Here is a 25,382-nt window from a genome sequence, read left to right on the forward strand (position 1 = left end):
AAAATCAACAGACAAGATTTGCTGGTGGAGAATATATCATATTAATATTATTTACAAAATCTCTGTACAAATCAAACACACAAGCGTGACGGTCTTCAAGAAGACAAATAAAATAAAAGGCTGCAAGGGTTCAACACAAACAGGAAGTCTGAGCCTCACAGGTCAGAGGTCACGTCACTGTGAGGTCTGAAGATGAACACAAACATGCAGCAGATTAAAGAAAGAAAAGCTTCTTAGTGTCACACTGAAAACAAACAAAAACATGTTTTATACTGAAACATCCTGCTGCCTACGTCCACCTTTAATAGTGTTATAACTATTTATATATATATATATATATAAATATATAAAATATATATATATATAAATATATAAAATATATATATATATATAAATATTAATATATTTATATATATATATATTTATATATATATAAATATATATATATATATAAATATATATATATATATAAATATATAAATATATAAAATATATATATATATATATATAAATATATAAAATATATATATATATATATAAATATATAAATATATAAAATATATATATATATATATATATATATATATAAATATATATATATATAAATATATAAAATATATATATATATATAAATATATAAAATATATATATATATAAATATTAATATATTTATATATATACCATGACAGCATGACAGCATGAAGCTCAGTTGTAGACGCGTTAACATGAGTCATGGATGATCTGCTGAGTAATGAAGGAGATTAAAGGCTCTGCAGGAACAATGATGATATGCTTCAAATAAATAAAATGAAAGTTATCAGCACACATTAGAAAAGAGGAGATCTACACACCTGTTAAACATTCACACTGGTTCTTTTGTGCCAACCGAGAAACAAGATCATTCTGTACAACCGTACATTCACAGAATCACACGAGAGAAAGCAAACAAACATTATTATTCCTGAACCAACCACTGGCCACGAACAGGAGGCTCCACCTCTTATCCATGATCTGACATCGTACTATACGAACCACTGCAGAGAGTGGAGGTGATGAGTGTTACATTATAATAATAATCTGTTACAGTACCATGGCAAAGAGAAACCACACGAAACAAACCAGATGCTTGTGTGAACGGCAGTGAAACATTGAGGTGAAGATCAGCAGGTGAAGACGCGAAATCACAAACCAGACGCACATTAAAGGCAACAGAAGAAGAAGAAGAGATAACCAGCAGCAGAAGAAGAGATAACCAACAGAAGAAGAAGAAGAGATAACCAGCAGCAGTGCGACTGTAAAGCTGAGGCCACATATAAAGGCAAATATATAAAGAAACATTTAGAGAGAAAACGACACATAATGCATGTTTGATTATTGAAGCCGATAGATTAGTTAACGAAGGCGGTTACAATCAAAGTACCACATTAGTAAAAAATACTACTTTAGTATGAATGAAGTACAGAATATGAGATTATTCTTCCTTAAAATCTATTCTCGATGGTTTCAGAAAGTGTGTCTGGACTTTAAAAGAACCTCGGTGACTCAAATCTTTTTCAAATGAAGCAAAAGGTCGGAGCAGCGAACACGTGTTCTGTCGAGGGTCAAAGTGTCGTTCGTCCATGTTAGACGTTAGAGGAGATCAACAATACTTACATTACATTCTACGGGCTGATCAAGGATTTAAAGAAACTCGTTACTTCAGAGAATCCTCAGCGACACGGGGTTCGTTTAAAAACAAGAGGACACAAAGAGGTGCATGCTGGGAGAGAAACTACACATTTATAGGATTCATTGACGTTAAAACCGTCAAAATAAACCACAAACCAAAGAGCAGGAGGCGTGACGCGATCTACAGCTTCCTGTTTCTCTCCGCTCACATTAATATTACAGGCAACAAGAGAGAGATTGGGGTTTCCATCCCAGAGTCACAGGGGCTTCACTGCTGTTTGAGCATCACTTAAGAGTCCTTAAGAGTCCTAGTTCTGGATACTGACTCGGATCAGGACCACGGCCTGGTTCGTTCTGATTTAGAAGCCTAAGTCGGTCTGGACCTGGTCCTGGTTCAGTACTCCAGGTTTTCGGGACCCAGCAGCACTTTGACAACATCTGCGACATTAAAACAAGGCAGCAGGGTGGCCGAGAAGCTGGAGGGTGAGGAGACAGGGCAGATGTTGCGTAATGCAAACATCTGTTGGAAGACAAGGTCTTGGTCCCGTCGTCTAACGGTACGCGTCCACTTTTTAATATTTCATCAAAAATGTAATTCTGCAAACAGAAGCTAAAAGAATAAACCACGCAGCTGTTAAATCCATCTTCATTTCACATGCAGAACCTCCTCTGATTTGCGTAAAGTAGCTTTACAACCTCAACTTCATGCAAATGAGGGAGCGCGCCAACGTGAACGCCCCTCCCAGAATGCATTGCACGGCTGCTCAACGAATGGGAAGCATGGAGAGAGACGGATCCCGTGGAGGCGTACCGAGACACTAAAACCTGCAGGGTTAGGGATGCATGTGTGGCAATGTGGTGTTTAACGTTTACGTGGAGGCAGACGGAGGACAGACAAACAAAGAAAGGCCGCGTGCAGCGGAAACAAAGAAAGAATTCCAGAGCGTTCTTCTGAAGGAGTCGTGCAGATCTCAAACAGGATATTTGGCCTCTCGGTGCACTCCTTGAGAGAGGGACTGTGGCATTGTGGGAAACATTTGTTGTGCAACAACAAGCCCCTCATCAGCTGCTTCGAGTCTGGAGCTGGTGTGACACCAGTAACGTCCACCAGGAGGCTTTAAAGTGGTCAAAAGACGCCGCCTCCAGGACGCGCTGCTACAGTAGATACTCACACTAAACACTAACCCTCTTCTGTGTCTCTGTGCTTCCTGACACAGAGTACAGATTACCATAAATTAAAGATTACAATATTAAAACCTCTACGGGGGAGGGGGGGGGGGTGTTAGAGGTCGTCTTTATTTACAAATGTTAAATTTCTAAAATGGCTTTTCTCAGTTTCTCTCTTAGCGTTTCCTTTAGTGGGGGGGCCTTTCAGCAGCGACAGGAGCCGATGACGTCACCGAATCGAGTCGACATCACAGCGTTCAGGGGATTAGGGTGACATCATCATCCAAGGAGGGGGAGAAGGGGGATGTTGTTTTACTTCAGGGGTCCTCGGTTGTCTTGAGCAGCTCCATCAGCGCCCCGACAGCTCCGAAATAACCCTGGTGAACACACACACACACACACACACACACACGCACACACACACACACTTACTTTACACACTGAACTGAGTAATCCCACTACTTTCTTAACGAGCTTCCTGTAGGTGTGCCGGTCTCACCTCGTGCTCCAGGAACAGGGCTCTGAGTTGTCCTTTGGACCAGAAGTCCATGGCGTAGGCCAGCAGCTTGGTGGACACCGTGTTGATGCGGAGGAAGTTCCCCACAAACACCACGCGCTCGATTTTCTGATACCAAGACAGACATTTAAAAAAACAACAAAGTCAGAAAAATCTGAATTTGTCCGATCAAATCTCACCGATTTCAATCTGCTGTGAACTGAGTCATTGTTCTGTAATCGTCTCTTTTCACTGGCATAGCTTCATTTAACGGCTTTCTTTTTATTGGTGTTGCGTTTACTGACTGGTTTCAACATGTAAAGAGCTTTGAGAACCTTTTAAAGCTCTGTACAAAATAAAAGGTGGCAAATATTTAACTGTCGACAGTTTAACTAATAGACATAAATTCTACAAGTATTTAAAGAACATTTTGACACACATACAACACTATAAAAAACTATCTTCATAAAACGGTTCAATGTGTCCAAATAAAAATAAATTAAAGTCACAAAACTAGATTCGGTCATTAATTGTGTTCAATGCAGCACCTCCTTCTCACCACACGGTGGTGCTGGAGAGCTGATACACTGGTTACCAATACATCTCTTGGTCTACAGTGGAAAAGGTCTGGTCTACTGGTCTCTACTGGTCTCTACTGCTGGGGTAACCTCTGCAGCACTGTATCAAAAAGAATAAGTCACAGACGTTGATCTTATATTTAACAAAAGTCCTGTGTGTCTGTTGCTGCTCTGTGTGTAGTGATAGTGTGTGTTTGTTGCTGCTCTGTGTGTAGTGATAGTGCGTGTCTGTTGCTGCTCTGTGTGTCGTGATAGTGCGTGTCTGTTGCTGCTCTGTGTGTAGTGATAGTGCGTGTCTGTTGCTGCTCTGTGTGTAGTGATAGTGCGTGTCTGTTGCTGCTCTGTGTGTAGTGATAGTGCGTGTCTGTTGCTGCTCTGTGTGTAGTGATAGTGCGTGTCTGTTGCTGCTCTGTGTGTAGTGATAGTGTGTGTCTGTTGCTGCTCTGTGTGTAGTGATAGTGTGTGTCTGTTGCTGCTCTGTGTGTAGTGATAGTGCGTGTCTGTTGCTGCTCTGTGTGTAGTGATAGTGTGTGTCTGTTGCTGCTCTGTGTGTAGTGATAGTGTGTGTCTGTTGCTGCTCTGTGTGTAGTGATAGTGCGTGTCTGTTGCTGCTCTGTGTGTAGTGATAGTGTGTGTCTGTTGCTGCTCTGTGTGTAGTGATAGTGTGTGTCTGTTGCTGCTCTGTGTGTAGTGATAGTGCGTGTCTGTTGCTGCTCTGTGTGTAGTGATAGTGCGTGTCTGTTGCTGCTCTGTGTGTCGTGATAGTGTGTGTCTGTTGCTGCTCTGTGTGTAGTGATAGTGCGTGTCTGTTGCTGCTCTGTGTGTAGTGATAGTGCGTGTCTGTTGCTGCTCTGTGTGTAGTGATAGTGCGTGTCTGTTGCTGCTCTGTGTGTAGTGATAGTGTGTGTCTGTTGCTGCTCTGTGTGTAGTGATAGTGTGTGTCTGTTGCTGCTCTGTGTGTAGTGATAGTGTGTGTCTGTTGCTGCTCTGTGTGTAGTGATAGTGTGTGTCTGTTGCTGCTCTGTGTGTAGTGATAGTGTGTGTCTGTTGCTGCTCTGTGTGTAGTGATAGTGTGTGTCTGTTGCTGCTCTGTGTGTCGTGATAGTGTGTGTCTGTTGCTGCTCTGTGTGTAGTGATAGTGTGTGTCTGTTGCTGCTCTGTGTGTAGTGATAGTGTGTGTCTGTTGCTGCTCTGTGTGTAGTGATAGTGTGTGTCTGTTGCTGCTCTGTGTGTAGTGATAGTGTGTGTCTGTTGCTGCTCTGTGTGTAGTGATAGTGTGTGTCTGTTGCTGCTCTGTGTGTCGTGATAGTGTGTGTCTGTTGCTGCTGTGTGTAGTGATAGTGTGTGTCTGTTGCTGCTCTGTGTGTAGTGATAGTGTGTGTCTGTTGCTGCTCTGTGTGTAGTGATAGTGTGTGTCTGTTGCTGCTCTGTGTGTAGTGATAGTGTGTGTCTGTTGCTGCTCTGTGTGTAGTGATAATGTGTGCCTGTTGCTGCTCTGTGTGTAGTGATAGTGTGTGTCTGTTGCTGCTCTGTGTGTAGTGATAGTGTGTCTGTTGCTGCTCTGTGTGTAGTGATAGTGTGTGTCTGTTGCTGCTCTGTGTGTAGTGATAGTGTGTGTCTGTTGCTGCTCTGTGTGTAGTGATAGTGTGTGTCTGTTGCTCCTGTGTGTAGTGATAGTGTGTGTCTGTTGCTGCTCTGTGTGTAGTGATAGTGTGTGTCTGTTGCTGCTCTGTGTGTAGTGATAGTGTGTGTCTGTTGCTGCTCTGTGTGTAGTGATAGTGTGTGTCTGTTGCTGCTCTGTGTGTAGTGATAGTGTGTCTGTTGCTGCTCTGTGTGTAGTGATAGTGTGTGTCTGTTGCTGCTCTGTGTGTAGTGATAGTGTGTGTCTGTTGCTGCTCTGTGTGTAGTGATAGTGTGTGTCTGTTGCTGCTCTGTGTGTAGTGATAGTGTGTGTCTGTTGCTGCTCTGTGTGTAGTGATAGTGTGTCTGTTGCTGCTCTGTGTGTAGTGATAGTGTGTGGACTGTTGCTGCTCTGTGTGTAGTGATAGTGCGTGTCTGTTGCTCCTCTGTGTGTAGTGATAGTGTGTGTCTGTTGCTGCTCTGTGTGTAGTGATAGTGCGTGTCTGTTGCTGCTCTGTGTGTAGTGATAGTGTGTGTCTGTTGCTGCTCTGTGTGTAGTGATAGTGTGTGTCTGTTGCTGCTCTGTGTGTAGTGATAGTGTGTGTCTGTTGCTCCTCTGTGTGTAGTGATAGTGTGTGTCTGTTGCTGCTCTGTGTGTAGTGATAGTGTGTGTCTGTTGCTGCTCTGCTCTGTGTGTAGTGATAGTGTGTGTCTGTTGCTGCTCTGTGTGTAGTGATAGTGTGTGTCTGTTGCTGCTCTGTGTGTAGTGATAGCCCTGTACAATGCTGCTTGATCTCCGAGCCACAAGGCAACACTGTAAAGAAGCTCACAGCACACAGAAACATGGAGGTCACATCCGGCTCTTTAATAAGATAAGAGATAAGAGGGTAGAACTTTGAGTTCTAGTAAACTATTTAAATCAAAAGGCAAAAACTCAAATCATGGCTACAACACGGTCGGGGGTAAAACTATTTAAAAAGCTGAATCTGTCTTCATTTTAGATCCACAACGACTACTTTAAAGGAGCTGCCAGAGGAGGAGGAGCCTAGTACTCAACTTCATGCAAATAAATCCACTCCCAGAATGCATTGCGAGGCGTCTTACACAGACCATGGATGGTGGAGACTAGTGGCTGCTGACTGCTGTACGGGCGAGCTTCTGACTCAGACGCTTATTCTGCATACACAAGTGGTCGTGTGGTTTGGTCGAACACCTCCTGAATCTTTGTAACGTTTCAGACGTGACACTATTTACACGTCAGAGGTTTATACAAAGAAGCTTTGCTTTCTTTAGAAACGGGAGGTGTTAAATATCTACATTTGAGTTCATATTTATCAGCCAAATCAAATAGTTTACAGGATATTCAACCTTTGTTTCTTCATAATATATTGAATACATGACTTCAGTCTGTACAGGGTTAGTATAACTGTAATAAAGTAGCTCATGAATATGAGATGCGAGTTTATAGATCATTATAATCCCTCCTCAGCACAGAGGAGGTTACTTTGTGGCTTTTTACCGGTTACAGTAGCCCTTCTCTTTTCTTCTCAGTACATTTAGTTTGTACGTCCTCTGTGTTTCAGAGAATAAAGCAACGAACAGCTGTGTGTCTGTGTGTGTGTGTGTGCGTCTGTGTGCATCTGTGTCTGTGTGCGTCTATGTGCATCTGTGTGAGTCTGTGTGTGTGTGCGTCTGTGTGCATCTGTGTGAGTCTGTGTGTGTCTGTGTGCATCTGTGTGAGTCTGTGTGTGTCTGTGTGCATCTGTGTGAGTCTGTGTGTGTCTGTGTCTGTGTGCGTCTGTGTGCATCTGTGTGAGTCTGTGTGTGTCTGTGTGTGTCTGTGTGCATCTGTGTGAGTCTGTGTGCGTCTGTGTGTGTGTGTGCGCCTGTGTCTGTGTGCATCTGTGTGCGTCTGTGTGTGTGTGCATCTGTGTGCGTCTGTGTGTGTGTGCATCTGTCTGTGTGTGTGCGAGTCTGTGTGAGTCTGTGTGTCTGTGTGTGTGTGTGCATCTGTCTGTGTGTGTCTGTGTGCATCTGTGTCTGTGTGCATCTGTGTGTGTGTGTGCGTCTGTGTGTGTGCGTCTGTGTGTGTGTGCGTCTGTGTGTCTGTGCGTCTGTCTGTGTGTGTGTGCGTCTGTCTGTGTGTGTGTGCGTCTGTGTGCGTCTGTGTGAGTCTGTGTGTGTGTCTGTGCGTCTGTCTGTGTGTGTGTGTGCGTCTGTGTGTGTGTGTGCGTCTGTGTGTGTGTGTCTGTGCGTCTGTCTGTGTGCGTCTGTGTGAGTGTCTGTGCGTCTGTCTGTGTGTGTGTGTGTGCGTCTGTGTGTGTGTGTCTGTGCGTCTGTCTGTGTGTGTCTGTGCGTCTGTCTGTGTGTACCTCGTTGACGGCACACATCCTTGCTATAGATCCGATGTTGTTAGTGATGGTCACCAGTGTTGCTCTGGCCAGGTCCTCCTTACTGATGCTGTCTCGCTTCTCTTTGCTCATCATGTGACCAAAACTGTAAAGACACACAACATTAAAACATAAACGCACACACACACACACGCGCGCGCACACACACACACGCACACGCACACACACACACACTGCGTGTAAATGACTTTCAGAACCACAGTGATTATAATCTGAGGTCTCTCTTTGCTTTATGGATCAACCCTTGAACATTGTTTACACACTAAACCCAGATTCGCTGGTGTGTGTGTGTGTGTGTGTGTGTGTGTGTAGTTAGACTGTGTCCTTTGTGCAGACATACATTCATAGAGAACATTAAGATTGCTTTTCTGTTTGTATTTTTAAAATGTGTCTTGTATATGTAGGTGACCACATGTAAACAATGTATCTGTGTACTTCCGTGTACTCACTTTACTACAGAATAACAATATATATGTATCCATAAACAAATGGTAACTCGTATCGTTCATTGGTTTTTGAGAGTGTTGCTGAAGTGAACGTCGTGGACCTCCAGGTGACGCTGAACTCACCTGGATGCGACGGCGGAACCCTGCAGTCCGAAGCGCTCGTAGTCTCCCCCGTAGATGTCCTTCACCAGTTTGTCCACGTTGGTGGAGTCTCCCTTGCTTGCCATTTCCAATGCCTCCTCGAATGTCTCACAGCCAGTCAGCAGGCAGCAGAGGCCCAGGAAGGTCCCGCCTCCAAGACTGACGAGGAGGAGACGGAGGTACAGGTGAGAGGAAGGTACAGGTCAGAGGAAGGTACAGGTGAGAGGAAGGTACAGGTGAGAGGGAGGGACAGGTGAGAGGAAGGGACAGGTGAGAGGAAGGGACAGGTGAGAGGGAGGTACAGGTGAGAGGGAGGGACAGGTGAGAGGAAGGTACAGGTGAGAGGAAGGTACAGGTAAGAGGGAGACGGAGATACAGGTGAGAGGGAGGTACAGGTGAGAGGGAGGTACAGGTCAGAGGAAGGTACAGGTGAGAGGAAGGTACAGGTGAGAGGAAGGTACAGGTAAGAGGGAGACGGAGATACAGGTGAGAGGGAGGTACAGGTGAGAGGAAGGTACAGGTGAGAGGGAGGTACAGGTCAGAGGAAGGTACAGGTGAGAGGAAGGTACAGGTGAGAGGGAGGGACAGGTGAGAGGAAGGGACAGGTGAGAGGAAGGGACAGGTGAGAGGGAGGTACAGGTGAGAGGGAGGGACAGGTGAGAGGAAGGTACATGTGAGAGGAAGGTACAGGTAAGAGGGAGACGGAGATACAGGTGAGAGGGAGGTACAGGTGAGAGGAAGGTACAGGTGAGAGGGAGGTACAGGTGAGAGGGAGGGACAGGTGAGAGGAAGGGACAGGTGAGAGGAAGGGACAGGTGAGAGGAAGGTACAGGTGAGAGGGAGGTACAGGTGAGAGGAAGGTACAAGTGAGAGGAAGGTACATGTGAGAGGAAGGTACAGGTAAGAGGGAGACGGAGATACAGGTGAGAGGGAGGTACAGGTGAGAGGAAGGTACAGGTGAGAGGGAGGTACAGGTGAGAGGGAGGGACAGGTGAGAGGAAGGGACAGGTGAGAGGAAGGGACAGGTGAGAGGAAGGTACAGGTGAGAGGGAGGTACAGGTGAGAGGGAGGTACAGGTAAGAGGGAGACGGAGATACAGGTGAGAGGGAGGTACAGGTGAGAGGAAGGTACAGGTGAGAGGGAGGTACAGGTGAGAGGAAGGTACAGGTAAGAGGGAGACGGAGATACCGGTGCGAGGGAGGTACAGGTGAGAGGAAGGTACAGGTAAGAGGGAGACGGAGATACCGGTGCGAGGGAGGTACAGGTGAGAGGAAGGTACAGGTGAGAGGGAGGGACAGGTGAGAGGAAGGTACAGGTGAGAGGGAGGGACAGGTGAGAGGAAGGTACAGGTGAGATGGAGGTACAGGTGAGATGGAGGTACAGGTGAGATGGAGGTACAGGTGAGAGGGAGGTACAGGTGAGAGGGAGGTACAGGTGAGATGGAGGTACAGGTGAGATGGAGGTACAGGTGAGAGGGAGGTACAGGTAAAAAGAGACAATATGAGAGGAAAGAAAGAGGAAGACGAGCAAAGATTCACTTTACTAAATCTACTTCTGTCCTTAACTCTAATATCTCTTCCTATAAATGGTTAAAAATGAAATAAATAGATGAAATTCAAGACAGAAATATGAGAAAAAGTTAAAATACTGACAATGATCTTATTTTGCTCAGTTTTAATATAGTGAGAGATAATAACTGATGTTTCTCTCATCATGTCTAGTAAAGACTCATCAACAGCTCCCTATGTAATCATAATCTAGTTCTAGTATTATATAAGGACACAAAGGTACAAAAGGTGACAGAGATAAAGAACAGCTGGAATTCAAAATCAGCTGATTGGTTCTTATCTGGCGGATGGACTGAAGCTATGAAAAGTATTCGGCCACCTTCACCGTTCACACATATTCATTCAAGCAAAAAGAACTTCAAGTTCCAAAACTCATTGATTTAGGGCTCACGGTGGACTTCGGACTTTCTATTGTTTTTGGGCCCAAAACATTTGGCGGTGACGCAGCGTGGGATCATGGGAGTTGTTGTTCTCACTGCAGTCGTTAGGATTCCTTTAGTGTTCAGGAGGTTTTTACCACAGAGGTCTCCTCCACTGATTAAAACACTGAATAAAGCAGCTTCACGTTAAACATGATGATGCTAACGTTAGCTCAGCTTGTTCCTCTGATAACTTAAGATCCAGACGTCTGATGCTAACGTTAGCTCAGCTTGTTCCTCTGATAACTTAAGATCCAGACGTCTGAGGCTAACGTTAGCTCAGCTTGTTCCTCTGATAACTTAAGATCCAGACGTCTGACGCTAACGTTTGCACAGCTTGTTCCTCTGATAACTTAAGATCCAGACGTCTGATGCTAACGTTTGCTCAGCTTGTTCCTCTGATAACTTAAGATCCAGACGTCTGACGCTAACGTTTGCTCAGCTTGTTCCTCTGATAACTTAAGATCCAGACGTCTGATGCTAACGTTAGCTCAGCTTGTTCCTCTGATAACTTAAGATCCAGACGTCTGATGCTAACGTTTGCTCAGCTTGTTCCTCTGATAACTTAAGATCCAGACGTCTGACGCTAACGTTTGCTCAGCTTGTTCCTCTGATAACTTAAGATCCAGACGTCTGATGCTAACGTTAGCTCAGCTTGTTCCTCTGATAACTTAAGATCCAGACGTCTGATGCTAACGTTTGCTCAGCTTGTTCCTCTGATAACTTAAGATCCAGACGTCTGACGCTAACGTTTGCTCAGCTTGTTCCTCTGATAACTTAAGATCCAGACGTCTGAGGCTAACGTTAGCTCTGCTTGTTCCTCTGATAACTTAAGATCCAGACGTCTGATGCTAACGTTTGCTCAGCTTGTTCCTCTGACAACTTAAGATCCAGACGTCTGAGGCTAACGTTAGCTCAGCTTGTTCCTCTGATAACTTAAGATCCAGACGTCTGAGGCTAACGTTAGCTCAGCTTGTTCCTCTGATAACTTAAGATCCAGACGTCTGATGCTAACGTTTGCTCAGCTTGTTCCTCTGATAACTTAAGATCCAGACGTCTGATGCTAACGTTTGCTCAGCTTGTTCCTCTGACAACTTAAGATCCAGACGTCTGAGGCTAACGTTAGCTCAGCTTGTTCCTCTGATAACTTAAGATCCAGACGTCTGAGGCTAACGTTAGCTCTGCTTGTTCCTCTGATAACTTAAGATCCAGACTTCTAAGGTTAGCTCAGCCACCTTAAAATTATAATTTTCTCTGGTTTGAACAATGGTGGAAACATTTGTTAAAATGCATACATCTGTCATACATATATAAAATAGGTCTCGTTGATTTAATACCTTTATCAACATGTCTATAACAGTCGGAGAGTAGGTGGTAGCTTGCTGAGCGGTTGCAGGTTCTACTTTCTCTTTTCTAGTTGTCTACCCTCCTCACCTGGTCCCAGTCACCCGTTTGTAGTCGTTCTCCGAGTACACGGCCAGTATGGAGACCCCGGAGCCGATGTTGACCAGCAGCATGGGGAAAGGGTTGTCCAGGGTGCAGGTCTTCTTCACGCAGCTCTGGGTGTCCGACGGGTTCTGGAAGTAGTAGCCCTCTGGGTGTCCGTTGAAGCTCACCCGGTCCACGAACAGCAGGCCGCGGATCAGGCAGTCCAGCTCGTCGAGTTTCAGCAGCTCCAGGTCGGCCATCTGCAGAGCACAGAGAGGAGGACGCTAGCCTAGCTCAAAGGTGATTTAAAGTAAAAAAGATTATTCAGTTTAATGAAGATGAAAAGCTTCTCAAAGCAACTTTAAGACAGCCTGCCGAGGGAGAGTTTATTGATCCTACTGAGCTGCAGAAAAGGTCAACGAACTCAGGTAAAACCTTAATCAACTGCAAAGACAGAGAGAGAGACAGAGATGTATGCTACATCTGTAAACTTTAAATGTGACAGAGCTGTTTACATGGTGTAGTCGCCATGTGGTCACTTGTTGGTTTGTGGACTGACGTTTTGAAGCCTTGAGTTCGGCGTTTTGGCTGAAAAACGCCGTATACGTCTCTGGTAGAGACCTGTCAATCACTGTGTAGCCCCGCCCTAAAGCATCCCCTGCTTTATGGTCTGTGTGACTCTAAATGGACCATAATGTACTAAATGAACATCATGCTGTATTGAAGAAGACTTGAAACTAGAGATTGAGACATAAACTCATGTTTACAATGTTTACTGAGGGAATAAATCAAGAGAGAAGTAGAGTCATTTTCTATAGACTTCTATACAACCAGAGGAGTCGCCCCCTGGTGGACACTAGAGAGAATGCAGCTTTAACACATGAAGCATTGACTTCACTTTTCAGACCCAGAGGTTGCTGCCTGACTGCAATTAACCATTGTTTTAATTATCGAATCACATTTTCTTGTTTGATCAAGAGAAAACACAAAAAATGACAGTTGTAATGTTCTAGATTGTCATTAAATGTCTTGTTTTGTCCGATTCTAATAACCAATCAGACAACGTTCTCCGTCCTCACCGTCCTGAAGTCGTTCTCGAACTTGTAGGCTCCGCCTCCGGTGGCGCAGAGTGTCGTGTGTAGGCTGGAGAAGTTCTTGTCGTGACCCATCTGGATGAACCGGGGCATGGCCTGCGTCGGGAAGCGGATAAAGTGCAGGTTCCCCGTCCGGCCGCACATGGTCAGGTTCCTCAGCTCCAGGTGGACGTCACGGACGCCGGTTTTACCTGAGCGAGGCAGGAACCAGTTTTACATGTGACGGGACTCTGTGTTCTTTTATGAGTTAAACAAACACTCTGAGCACTTTCTGGAATAACTGAACCTGAACAGGACTCAACACTTTTAGAAATGATTGTCAGGAAAGCAGCATTTGGTTGTTGAAACTGAAAATATAGTTGTGGTTTTTAGTCACCTTATATTTTGAGTAATGAAGATACTTTACAGTTAAACTAAACGTCAGCTTGGTAATAAAGATGCAACATGTTGACATGAGTTGTTCATGCTTTGCTTTTCCTCTGAAGACTTCACACATTTCTCTGTTTTTCGTTCTTTTGAATCAAATCACCCCTCAGTCAAATAACTTCTTCACTTTGTTTCACCGTCGTCCCTAAAGCAGATGTGCACATGCGAGTAGACGCACCAACAAATAATAAAATGTGTTTCGGACAAGAAATGTTGATATCAATCTCTCAAAATGGCAACCCTTATCTGCTGAAGTCAAGAACAAAGCACCTTATCAATCTTATGCAATTCACGAGCTACACACAGGGAAAAGTACATCCTGCTATCTTCATGATAGGAGTCCTTGACCTGACTCGCCCCGTTTTAGATACACGAGTCAACAGATGCATGTATGTGTGTGTGTGTGTGTGTGTGTGTGTGTGTGTGTGTGCATGTGTGTATAGACGTACCATAGGCCACATTTGAGGTGAGGTAGCGGCGGATGGACTTGAGGTTTTCCACTTCTTCTTGTTCTTCCTCTGCAGTTATATCGACCGGCTCAAAGTACACCAACTTGACCAAGGTGCCACCGATGTCCATGCCGAACCAGGGGAAGGCTGGAGAGAGACGACAACAAGATTGTAATCAACCAGTTTGTTTTGGGCCCGGTGTGAAAGCTGCCAATCAAAACCCTGGTGCGGACCGAACGTCCGGGTCTCGGTCCGCTTTGAAGCGAATCACGAGTCCACGATAGCAGATATGCGATTTCATGTGTATCCCATGGAGACTTAAAAAAAGTCTCCTGGGACCATGTTTTAAACCGTACCGGAAGTCGGCCATTTCGATTTTTGTGTTAATTTTCCCTTGATTTTTAATAATTGCTAGGCGCTATACTTTAACGAACTCCTCCTAGGGACAGCTGATTTGTTAGCAATCAGACCCAGCATGTAGGAGGAGTTTGCAAAAATACATTTGTCACAAAATTCTAAATGGCGGAAAATGTTGGTAGACGGAGTTCAGGGGTCCAAGAGGCTTTTTGGTAGAGCTAGCGGAGCTGGACATATTTGTCTAATTTCAAGTAATTCGACAACTTGTAGGGGGCGCTAGAGAGACATTTTTTAAAACACAAATATGCAACCGATATCAAATGGCTATTTTAACCAGGCCTGACAAGTGTGCAAAATGTGGTGAATTTTGGAGTATGGCAAGTCCCACAAAAATGCGGCCAATGTACAAAAATAAAAATCGGAATAATAATAATAAAACAATAATAATAATAATCCGTTGGATTTCAATCGGGCCTCCGCGGCCCGACATCGGTTGCTCGAGCCCTAACGATCTTATGATTCATCTGTATGAGGCCATGTATATAACATATTTACAGACTAGTGCTGGGCCAGATTGAGGAAATCCAAAATCAACCAAATACACCTTTGTCCCCATTATTCCCATTATTATATTGTAGGATATTATAATGGATGGTATTTCTACAATTATCTGATATTTTAGCAAGAAAATGAAGAAATAAATCCATTTTCAGGACGGAGGAGCGTAAGGAAGAAACAAGTCAGAGCTGGTGAGAACATTGAGTTCAGCACAACAATACAAATAAAACACCACAGCTCAACAAGAGCAACAGTGCCCATGGAAACAGAGAACCTCCTCCTCCATCATCTCTCCAGCATACACACCATCTTTCTCTCTCTCTCACTCCTCATCCTCTTTTCCTTCCTCCTCTTCCCTTCCTTCGCATGCTTCTTGTCTCTCGATCCATCTAATTCATTTAAAGGAAGATTTACTGGAATAGAGGAGGAGGAGAAGTGATACTGAAGGAGGTTTCAAATGCACCACAAAGCAGCCACTAGATTTAACAGAGCATCGTCAGCCTTTCTTAGTTTTTATTGATAGTTGTAGGCTTTATTTGTGTGATAATTAGAGCTGGTGATGTGCTGCTTCTCAGTTTTACATCATTGTAAAGTTAATACCTTTGTCTCAGAGTATAAAATCAAATCGGTGCGAAGCCGAAGAAGAAGAAATAAATAAATCAACGCCACAATTTATTAATTTGTACGCAAGAGATTGTAATTGCCTCAGTTTAATGAAATGTTTCCCACTTTGAGGGTTAATGTGCAGTACAACAGTTCAGCCTTTAAATGCTTCAGCGGTTACCACGAGGATTTCTTCTTGACCAACTATGAAGTCAAAATAAAGAACTCTGTGTGCCAATAAAGGATATTTGTACATAGATATGAATGGTGATGGCCATCCAGTACTGTGGTAGGCCCACAGTAATTACTGGGAAACACCAATCACCTTTTATAACAACAATCCGTTGCAATAAATGAAAGTGTTGTCAACATGTCTTGATAAGCTGCAGTAAAGCTCATTTAAAAGAGTCTCTATCTAACAAGGACAAGCTCTTTATAAGCACATGGAGGCCGGAATGAATCACTTGGCCTTGTGCATTATTTGACCATTCAAAACGTGGGAACGATTTCATTAAATCGAGGTAATTATGTGCGCACAGACTGGTGTTTTTACTCTCTTTGGCCACTGGATTTTATTGCAGCAGAAGAATCCTTTCTATCTTTAGAAGCCTCCTGCATTGATTTACTTCTCATACAAATATCTCGTTATTCTGGTTGAGTGACCCACATATTTGACAACGCTCATTGTCAAGCAGAGACGGTGACTCTGCACGATATTAGGCTTTGAAACGTCACGTTTGAGAAGAGAAAAGAACAACAAGGAACCATTAAACTTCTGTGGAACAATGGAAACACTGTGGAACTGTTCAAGACAACACACAACTAAGACATGTTGAGGAAAAACAGCAGCGTTTCTTACATACGAGAAAACACCTCAAGAAACAGTGAAAAATGGATTCTGAAGCCTAAAAGATAACGTCTTTAAATGTCATAGTTTGACAGCCAGAAACCCAGAAATATTACCGTCACAATTTAAAGACCAAATGCATCTTTGCTAAAACATTACCATCTGAATAGATGACTTATCGTTTGGAAAACAGTTGTTTTGATGTAGTTTTGACCCCATTTACTCCAATTCATGAAGACTATTCTCAGTGTTTTGATTCTCCCCTCACCGTGGAGGCATAAATGGAGTAAAGTCAGCACCGTTGTTAGATTTGTTGGGGATGCATCCGTTAGTTACACTCCTCCTGACGGGTTAAAACACCAGATGTTGAGCCCTAAACGTCTGCACATGTCTGACGCGACTGTTTCACAACACACTGTTGAAGGGGAACCTATTGACCACTTTCAGATTAGAGCCGCCACATTTGACCACATGGTTGTAAGCTTTATTAGCATCAGTACACGCATACATACCGGTATGTTATGTCGTTAGGAGACACGGTGGTGGAAGATTAGCAGCAAGTTACAGCCTTCAAGTGCTCGACTGAACTCAAACAACCCCAATCCAGAGTTTATTGTATATCGTACGACACCTGATATGATCCTGTTTGCGTGACAGCGTTTCTGTCTCTTGACAACAGAGCTGAGCTGGTGTCAGTTCAACGTGATGCAACACAAAGTATGTTTTGTTCTTTTCTTGAAGGTTTGCATTGTAATTAACACCTGAGAGCACAATACAATCTAGCATCTGGTTTATTATAGTCTGTGGCGCTGTTAACTCTACACCACCTGTTAAATGCAATGGTAAAATATGCATTTGAACTTTGTGTCCACGATGTGAACTCGAAAACTTACGTGTCATCAATTAAGGAAAATGGCTGCTGACAAAGTAGCAAAACTACTTGCAGAGTGGCAGAACAACTTGTTCCTTACATGGAGTAAAGAAAGGTCAGACTCAGCAGTTGCATCACGTTGAACAGACTCATGTTGCCTTGAATGTATTGAAGCTGTGAAGTCAGCTGGACACAGCAGACGAGCTGCACTTCTATCTAACGTGTTGCTGTAGAAATAAAGGAGCCTGCGTGTTACATATTATGAAGCTTTTACCAGACTGCTGAATACGTATTCTGTTGTATAGTCTTCCCTTGCAAGCAGAGAAACAGAGAGAAACAGAGAAAACTCTCTTCTCCCGATTAACTTAGAAATCTTCCACAACATACCTCTACACCACCCGTTACCTCTACACCACCCGTTACCTCTACACCACCCGTTACCTCTACACCACCTGTTACCTCTACACCATCCGTTACCTCTACACCACCCGTTACCTCTACACCACCTGTTACCTCTACACCATCCGTTACCTCTACACCACCCGTTACCTCTACACCACCCGTTACCTCTACACCACCCGTTACCTCTACACCACCTGTTACCTCTACACCACCTGTTACCTCTACACCACCCGTTACCTCTACACCACCTGTTACCTCTACACCACCCGTTACCTCTACACCACCCGTTACCTCTACACCACCCGTTACCTCTACACCACCAGTTACCTCTACACCACCTGTTACCTCTACACCACCCGTTACCTCTACACCACCCGTTACCTCTACACCACCCGTTACCTCTACACCACCCGTTACCTCTACACCACCCGTTACCTCTACACCACCCGTTACCTCTACACCACCTGTTACCTCTACACCATCCGTTACCTCTACACCACCCGTTACCTCTACACCACCTGTTACCTCTACACCATCCGTTACCTCTACACCACCCGTTACCTCTACACCACCCGTTACCTCTACACCACCCGTTACCTCTACACCACCTGTTACCTCTACACCACCTGTTACCTCTACACCACCCGTTACCTCTACACCACCTGTTACCTCTACACCACCCGTTACCTCTACACCACCTGTTACCTCTACACCACCCGTTACCTCTACACCACCAGTTACCTCTACACCACCCATTACCTCTACACCCATTGTTCCCTCTACACCACCCGTTACCTCTACACCCGTTATCTCTACACCCGTTGTTATCTCTACACCCGTTGTTACCTCTACACCCGTTGCTACCTCTACACCACCTGTTACCTCTACACCCGTTGTTACCTCTACTCCCGTTGTTACCTCTACACCACCCGTTACCTCTACACCACCCGTTCCCTCTACACCACCCGTTACCTCTACACCACCCGTTACCTCTACACCACCCGTTACCTCTACACCCGTTGTTATCTCTACACCCGTTGTTATCTCTACACCCGTTGTTATCTCTACACCCGTTGTTATCTCTACACCCGTTGTTATCTCTACACCCGTTGTTACCTCTACACCCGTTGTTATCTCTACACCCGTTGTTATCTCTACACCCGTTGTTATCTCTACACCCGTTTTTACCTCTACTCCCGTTGTTACCTCTATACCACCTGTTACCTCTACACCCGTTGTTGCCTCTACACCCGTTGTTGCCTCTACACCCGTTGTTGCCTCTACACAACCGTTGTTACCTCTACACCCGTTGTTGCCTCTACACAACCGTTGTTACCTCTACACCCGTTGTTGCCTCTACACCCGTTGTTGCCTCTACACCACCCGTTACCTCTACACCCGTTGTTGCCTCTACACAACCGTTGTTACCTCTACACCCGCTGTTACCTCTACGCCCGCTGTTACCTCTACGCCCGCTGTTACCTCTACGCTCGCTGTTACCTCTACGCTCGCTGTTACCTCTACGCTCGCTGTTACCTCTACGCCCGCTGTTACCTCTACGCCCGCTGTTACCTCTACGCTCGCTGTTACCTCTACGCTCGCTGTTACCTCTACGCTCGCTGTTACCTCTACGCTCGCTGTTACCGCTACGTCCGCTGTTACCGCTACGTCCGCTGTTACCGCTACGTCCGCTGTTACCTCTACGCTCGCTGTTACCTCTACGCCCGCTGTTACCTCTACGCTCGCTGTTACCTCTACGCCCGCTGTTACCTCTACGCTCGCTGTTACCTCTACACCTGTTGCTGCTTCCCTGTGGATGGTGTTTTGTGGGGTCACCTATCACCTCCTTTGTGGTTTGGTTGACTTTTTGGTACAGTCCCCTCTCACCTACTGACCTGCTCTAATGTCTGTCAACATGAACTGAGCTTTGTAAATAGATTTTCTTCAACAACACATTGACATATTGACGTTGAACTCAACTACTCTACTGTATCTTGTGACAACAGTAAGAGATACATTTAGGGATGTGACGATAGAGGGTTTCACCACGGATCGATGTCAAGAACATTTCATTTATTGGGATAATCATCACGAGTGACTTGAAAAATATGTTTCTTAACAATATGTCAGCGATTCCAGTATATAGTGCTATTTTAAGAGTTTAAGCACATTTTGATGATCGGGATACGAGAGCTGAGCGATGATGAGAAAATCAAATATCACAATATTTTTTACCACGACATTGTACTTAATATTTAAACAACGAGATTTCTGATAAATAATCATGAGTGATGTGGATATTCGAACTAACTAGAACAGTCTGGTTCTACACTTTACTGTAATGTTGTCTTTAAAACCAGAAAAAAACAACACTTGAGCCATATTACAATTTCCAAAATCTAAGACGATATCTAATATTGATATGTTGCCCAGACATACGGGATAATAACATAAATCACAACTATTTTAGCCAGGATAGTCATGATAAGACGTTTTCACATTACTGAAACCAACAACTCTCTTCCTCAGTTGTCTTAATGTTTTATCACAATGTGTGTACATGAGAGAAAACCTTTTTATAATGCAAGACACACTTGTTTCCCACAACAGGATTCATGATTGAGGTCGGCTGCTTCACCCTTGAGGCCGTAGGAAAGATGATTAATAACGAGCACCGAGGCAGAACCGTGAGACACTAGAAACAGAAATATGATCTTCTTCTGTGACACAAGATGAAGCTGCCAAAGATACATGACGGCGTCCTCAAGTGACAATCACGTTTTCCTCCACAGCCGTAGCCAAAAATGGCAATGGAGTACATTTATGCAGATGTTGTAAACTATGAATATTAACCTAAAATGAACTAAAGTTAAATGTATTTAAAGGCTAAATGTTGTGCTTTGACTTGTCTTATCATATTGAAGCAACAAGAGACCAATGTAAATAAACATATGCACAAACATGCTTTAAACATGTAAACTTCGGGTTGGACCATCCGAATATGTGAACTGTAACTAAGAAATGCAATCAGAGGACAGCAACCGTTTCTATTAAACGTGTTAACCTTCAGTCCCAGGTTTCACAGAGACAAGAACAACGCTTGTTGCACAGCACGCTCGTGTGATAAGACAAAGTGTGCATACAGTCGATATAATATCTACTCATCAAAACAATTTGAATCTGACTACGACACTGCCAAGAATACTACTCACAGTACTATAGATATCACTGCTTTGATTACTGCGTATTTTAATACTACAGTTGCTGCAGTAGACCCAGAAAATGATATATTTCTATTAATCCTTTAACTGATTTATTTAAGCAAAAATGCCAATTATTCCCTTCTTCCAGATTCCCCACTGGGAGAATTTTCTTTGTCTTATCTCATGAATAAACTAAATTGTATTAATTATCAAATATTTTCACAATGAATCCATAAATCTTTTGGTCTATAAAAGATTTCAGAAAATAGTAATTAATCAACTTATTGCTTCAGTTTTGAATTAAATATCTTTGTATTTGAGACTGTTGGATGAGAAAAGAGTGGGCTTTTATAGATCAAACTATTGCAATATGACGCTGTATCACATTAATACCCACTACTAGTACTGGCCCTCCAGATACTACTTCTACTACTAGGATCTTTAGGGAATGATATCTATATATCTGGTGAAACAAACTACTACTCTGTCTAGAAACACATGTGATAGAAGAGAAAGACCAAACGCGAGGACAGAAGTCTTTTAGAAACACTAAACTGTTGTAGATTGTTTCAGGTATTTACGCCCCCCCCCCCGACCGAAACTTCACGCCTCGTTCTCGATCCAGCTGCAACAGGAGGTAGTAGAACATTGACTCGACCTTTTTGTCAAACCTGTATCTTTTTATTTTTTTTTAAATAGGAGTTATTCTGTTACTAAATGAACACGCTCCGGTTGTTACCAGCTGAAACTGGGTGAACGTTGTCCTGAATTAAAACCTAATAAAGCCTAGCCCTATATTTAGGCCTCTGCTCGAAAATTGCATACCCGTACTAAAAAGACTGTAAATCTGTAACTACAAGGTCTATTTTAATAATTGTGATGGTATAATACAGGTAACACTTGTGAGATGTGTTCAGATGTGTAAATATTGTGTATTTGTTGCTGGTTAATAGTGAATGAAGACGGAACACAGCTCAGATTGAAAAGTTTCAGGTTTGCCTGAAAACAAAGCACTGAAAGCATGAATATCTTTTTTTGATGATGCAGGTAAAAGCAAAAAACTCTCCTAAATCATAGCACAACATGTCAGAAGTATCTCTGCAAATCTTTGCTTTGATAAAGTGAAGCAAAAAAAAGTTAGAGAGGTTTTAGTACAGAGCGGTCACGGTCCCCCAGGCTCGTCTGACCCCCCTTTCACCAGGAAACAGTTGAAAAAACACAGGAAATACGTAGCATCAGTGTTTTTAGTCGGCAAAACGGAATATGAATCCTTTTTCTTCATGATTCGTCTCAAGGTACGAAGCATTTATGGTTTCTTCTGCGGTGGAGCGGCTTGGTTTTGTGGTGCTTGTTGACTGTAGGATTGTAATGGTTTCACAGAGAGACACTCTGAAGATCTCTCTGGATTCTGTGTCGAATGCTCGTGCTTTTTTCTATCTCGGTTGTCCGTGTTAGAGGTTTGCTTTTTGTTCGCAGCTTTGTACGGAGTGCATGGCTCGCCGAGTCATGGCGAAAAAAATGTGATATTGTGGTATGTCTTCTAGATATGATATTAGTTTGTGTATAATTGTGTTTGCAGTGTGTAAAATGGCTTACATGATGTCTTTGCCCAGAATTTTCTGATTACTTATTACTGATGAAAGGAATGTCATATCTCACAGATACAGAATCCGGAGAGAACATCCTGTAAAACAACACCCAAAAGAAGTTCTGGTATGTTTGTAGCACGTTGTGATTCGGTTTCATCTGGTAATGTTTTTTAAATCAAAGAATAAACAACTGATCGCAAAACGACTCGTCATCTTTCATCAAGACTCGTCAGAAAGGGCTTGCCATTGATGGCAACCACTTTTTGAAAATATAAAAAAAATAGGGGCTTATATTTTAATTGACACCACTGTCATCACTAGATCACATGGCTGGACAATAAAAGATCATATTTCACTATTGGTCAGCTCTGATTAATGCTGCAATATGCAGGATTCCTCACAGGTGCATTTACGCATTAAAAGGACGCCTCCTCCGTCCTTTCCTTCTCTCTGTCTCTCCTTAATTTAATTAGGTGTAGATGTAAGGAATGCTGACGACATGACTCTGCAGACATTTGACAGCCACAACAAACCCTGTGGCTTTGAACTGAAGTTACACTGAAGTTACACGAGATAACCACATGGTTAGAAATGTATGAGCAACACTCTCATGAAGCAGCGTGTCTCTCTCTCTCTCTCTCTCTGTGTCTGTCTGTCCGTCTGTGTCTGTCCGTTTGTCTCTCTGTCTCTCTCTTTCTGTCTCTGCCTGACTGAAACTTTAACCCATGAAGATAAAGTTAGGACAAAGTTTTAACCTCACCTTTAAAGAAATAAACACAAGTATACAATACAATCTCAATGAAACATTAACAACTAACAAGTTAGTTGAAAACTAACACTTACCAGGTTTCTTTTCACTTACGAGCTTCATAGTGAGGCACAATATCTGCAAAGTTTTCTCCCGGATGATCTGCTGCTCACCATCATCACAAATACTCGGTCAATAAAACAAAGGGGGCGGGTCCCGAAGACAGGGGAGGCGGCAGTTGATTGGCCGAGGCAAGCCAGGCCCACTTATCAGGAGCTTTCTCGCCACCGGGGGGAACCGACCAATCACAGCGCGCAGAAACGCAAACCTGAGGGGTCGTCCGTGACAACAAAAAAGGGGGTCTCCCTGACGACTAGCGGATCAGCACGGACACACGAGCGGCTTGATATCTGATCGAAAAAAAGGAGGACTATATTGTCTAAAAGAGACGAATCACGACACGATAATGGCGGTTGATAATAAAGAGGCAGTGAAAGGAGGACACACACACAACACAAAAACCGGTTATAACACTCACGGACTCTGTTCCGTCTCACGGACTCCGTCCTCCGCCGTAGCCGGCACCTCTTGGCCGGGGAGCCGTTACACTCCGCGTCCTCGTGCAGGTGATGCACCGCTACTTCTGGTCCGCTCGAGCCGCAGCCGTTAGCGTGAAATCCCCTCTGGCTCTGCCCGTTGGTGACGTGAAAGTGTCCCGAAGACGCTCCTTTCGTGTCCGCCATTGACTTTGCTTTATCCATGGCGGAGGTTAGCCTAGCTTAGCTTTTAGCATCTGCAGTGGGCAAAACCAATGACAAACCGCCGGCTAACTTTAGCTAGGCGAACGTTAGCCCCGCTGCTTCCAAAGCTGGTGAGGACTGACAGTCGCGCGACCAGCTAAAAACGTTAGACCGTGTGTCGGTTTCCTTCCCCCCCCCCCACCGTAGTGTTTTACCGTAAAATACAACTGTGAAAAATGAACACACCTGTGTGCTAGTGTGTGTTAGTGAGGAATACAATACAAAGTACGAGCAGCCGCTGAAATACAATGTTCCCTTTGAGGTCACTCGCGGTCATTTCCCCACATTGAGATTCTGGCAGCAGCAGCCTGTGTGTGTGTGTGTGTGTGTGTGTGTGTACACTGCTACGTCACGCCACCTCCTGCAGACCGAACCCGTTTACCTCCTCCGACCGGTTTCTCTCTCTTTGTCTGTGTCTGTGTCTCTCTCTCGCTATCTCTCTCTGTCTGTCTCTCGCTATCTCTGTGTCTCTGTCTCTCTCTCTCTCTCTCTCTCTCTCTCTCTCTCTCTCTCTCTCTCTGTCTGTCTGTGTCTCTCTCGCTCTCTCTCTCTGTCTGTGTCTCTCGCTATCTCTGTGTCTCTCTCTGTCTGTGTCTCTGGCTCTGGCTCTCTCTCTCTCTCTCTCTCTCTCTCTCTCTCTCTGTGTCTCTCTCTCTCTGTCTGTGTCTCTGTCTCTCTCTCTCTCGCTCTCGCTCTCTCTCTCTGTCTGTGTCTCTGTCTGTGTCTCTCTCGCTGTCTCTCTCTCTCTCTCTCTCTCTCTCTCTCTCTCTCTCTCTCTCTCTCTCTCTCTCTGTCTGTGTCTCTCTCTCTCTGTCTGTGTCTCTGTCTCTGTCTCTCTCTCTCTCTGTCTGTGTCTCTCGCTATCTCTGTGTCTCTGTCTCTCTCTCTCAATTAAATTTTCAATTAAATTTGAAGTTATATAAGTTTATTAAGTGCTGTGGCTCCATGACCAAGGACATGGAGCTGTGTTGAACATAATTGGGTTGGCTGTGATCCATCCAGGAGCAACAATGTTCAACATAATATATTCTACATAAGTGTACTTCTGCATCTACTATGAACTTATTGTCATAATTCTCCGAAAAGCAATATGACACAATGAAGGAGTTGTAACAGTGCGTTTATAAGTATGCTCATTAGACTAGAGGATGTAGAGGACCAATGCATAATATTGTGTTCAGCAAAACATATCCACTTGATGCATCAGGTCAGTGTTGTGAGAAAGGACGCCTGCCTTGTAAACTCCTGTGGGCTGATTTGAACACAAAGGTTTTGCTGAAGCTGAATCTGCAATTGGGCGACTGCTCCCATCATAACTCCATCTGATCATCCACAACATGATCAACACTCAAGCAGCAACACAGTCATTACTGGAAACTGAATGGGTCATTTAAACTCATCTATTTCTAATGTTATTAATATGATTAATCTTATGGATAAATATATTCACTGTATCAAGTGGAGAAAAACGAAGCCGTCATTTATAATCTTTA

The 25,382-nt window shown here is 44.0% G+C and overlaps 1 protein-coding gene across 1 annotated transcript; it reads right to left on the reverse strand.

Moving 5' to 3' along the window:
* Nucleotides 1-703: 703 nt before the first annotated feature.
* LOC306786074 (pantothenate kinase 3-like) lies at nt 704-24,291 on the reverse strand. Its single transcript, XM_079280708.1, has 9 exons — nt 24,248-24,291; nt 23,628-23,882; nt 13,912-14,058; nt 13,022-13,227; nt 11,949-12,202; nt 8,510-8,686; nt 7,902-8,025; nt 3,335-3,460; nt 704-3,212 (listed from the first exon to the last, which is right to left on the reverse strand). Exons 2-9 carry the CDS (start codon nt 23,848-23,850, stop codon nt 3,153-3,155), a joined length of 1,317 nt encoding a protein of 438 aa, XP_079136834.1. The 5' UTR covers nt 23,851-23,882; nt 24,248-24,291; the 3' UTR covers nt 704-3,152.
* Between the last annotated feature and the right edge of the window lie 1,091 nt (nt 24,292-25,382).

Source organism: Melanostigma gelatinosum (genome assembly GCF_949748355.1).
Source record: "Melanostigma gelatinosum genome assembly, chromosome: 12".
Taxonomy (NCBI): Eukaryota; Metazoa; Chordata; class Actinopteri; order Perciformes; family Zoarcidae; genus Melanostigma; species Melanostigma gelatinosum.

Bases quoted from the DNA above. Each gene is read 5' to 3' on its own strand.
- LOC306786074 (XM_079280708.1), bottom strand. From the start codon at position 23,850: ATGGATAAAGCAAAGTCAATGGCGGACACGAAAGGAGCGTCTTCGGGA. The intron at 8,026-8,509 runs GTGAGTTCAGCG...GTGTCTTTACAG, and splicing joins GGTTCCGCCGTCGCATCCAG to TTTTGGTCACATGATGAGCA. The intron at 3,213-3,334 runs GTGAGACCGGCA...TGTGTTCACCAG, and splicing joins CCCTGTTCCTGGAGCACGAG to GGTTATTTCGGAGCTGTCGG.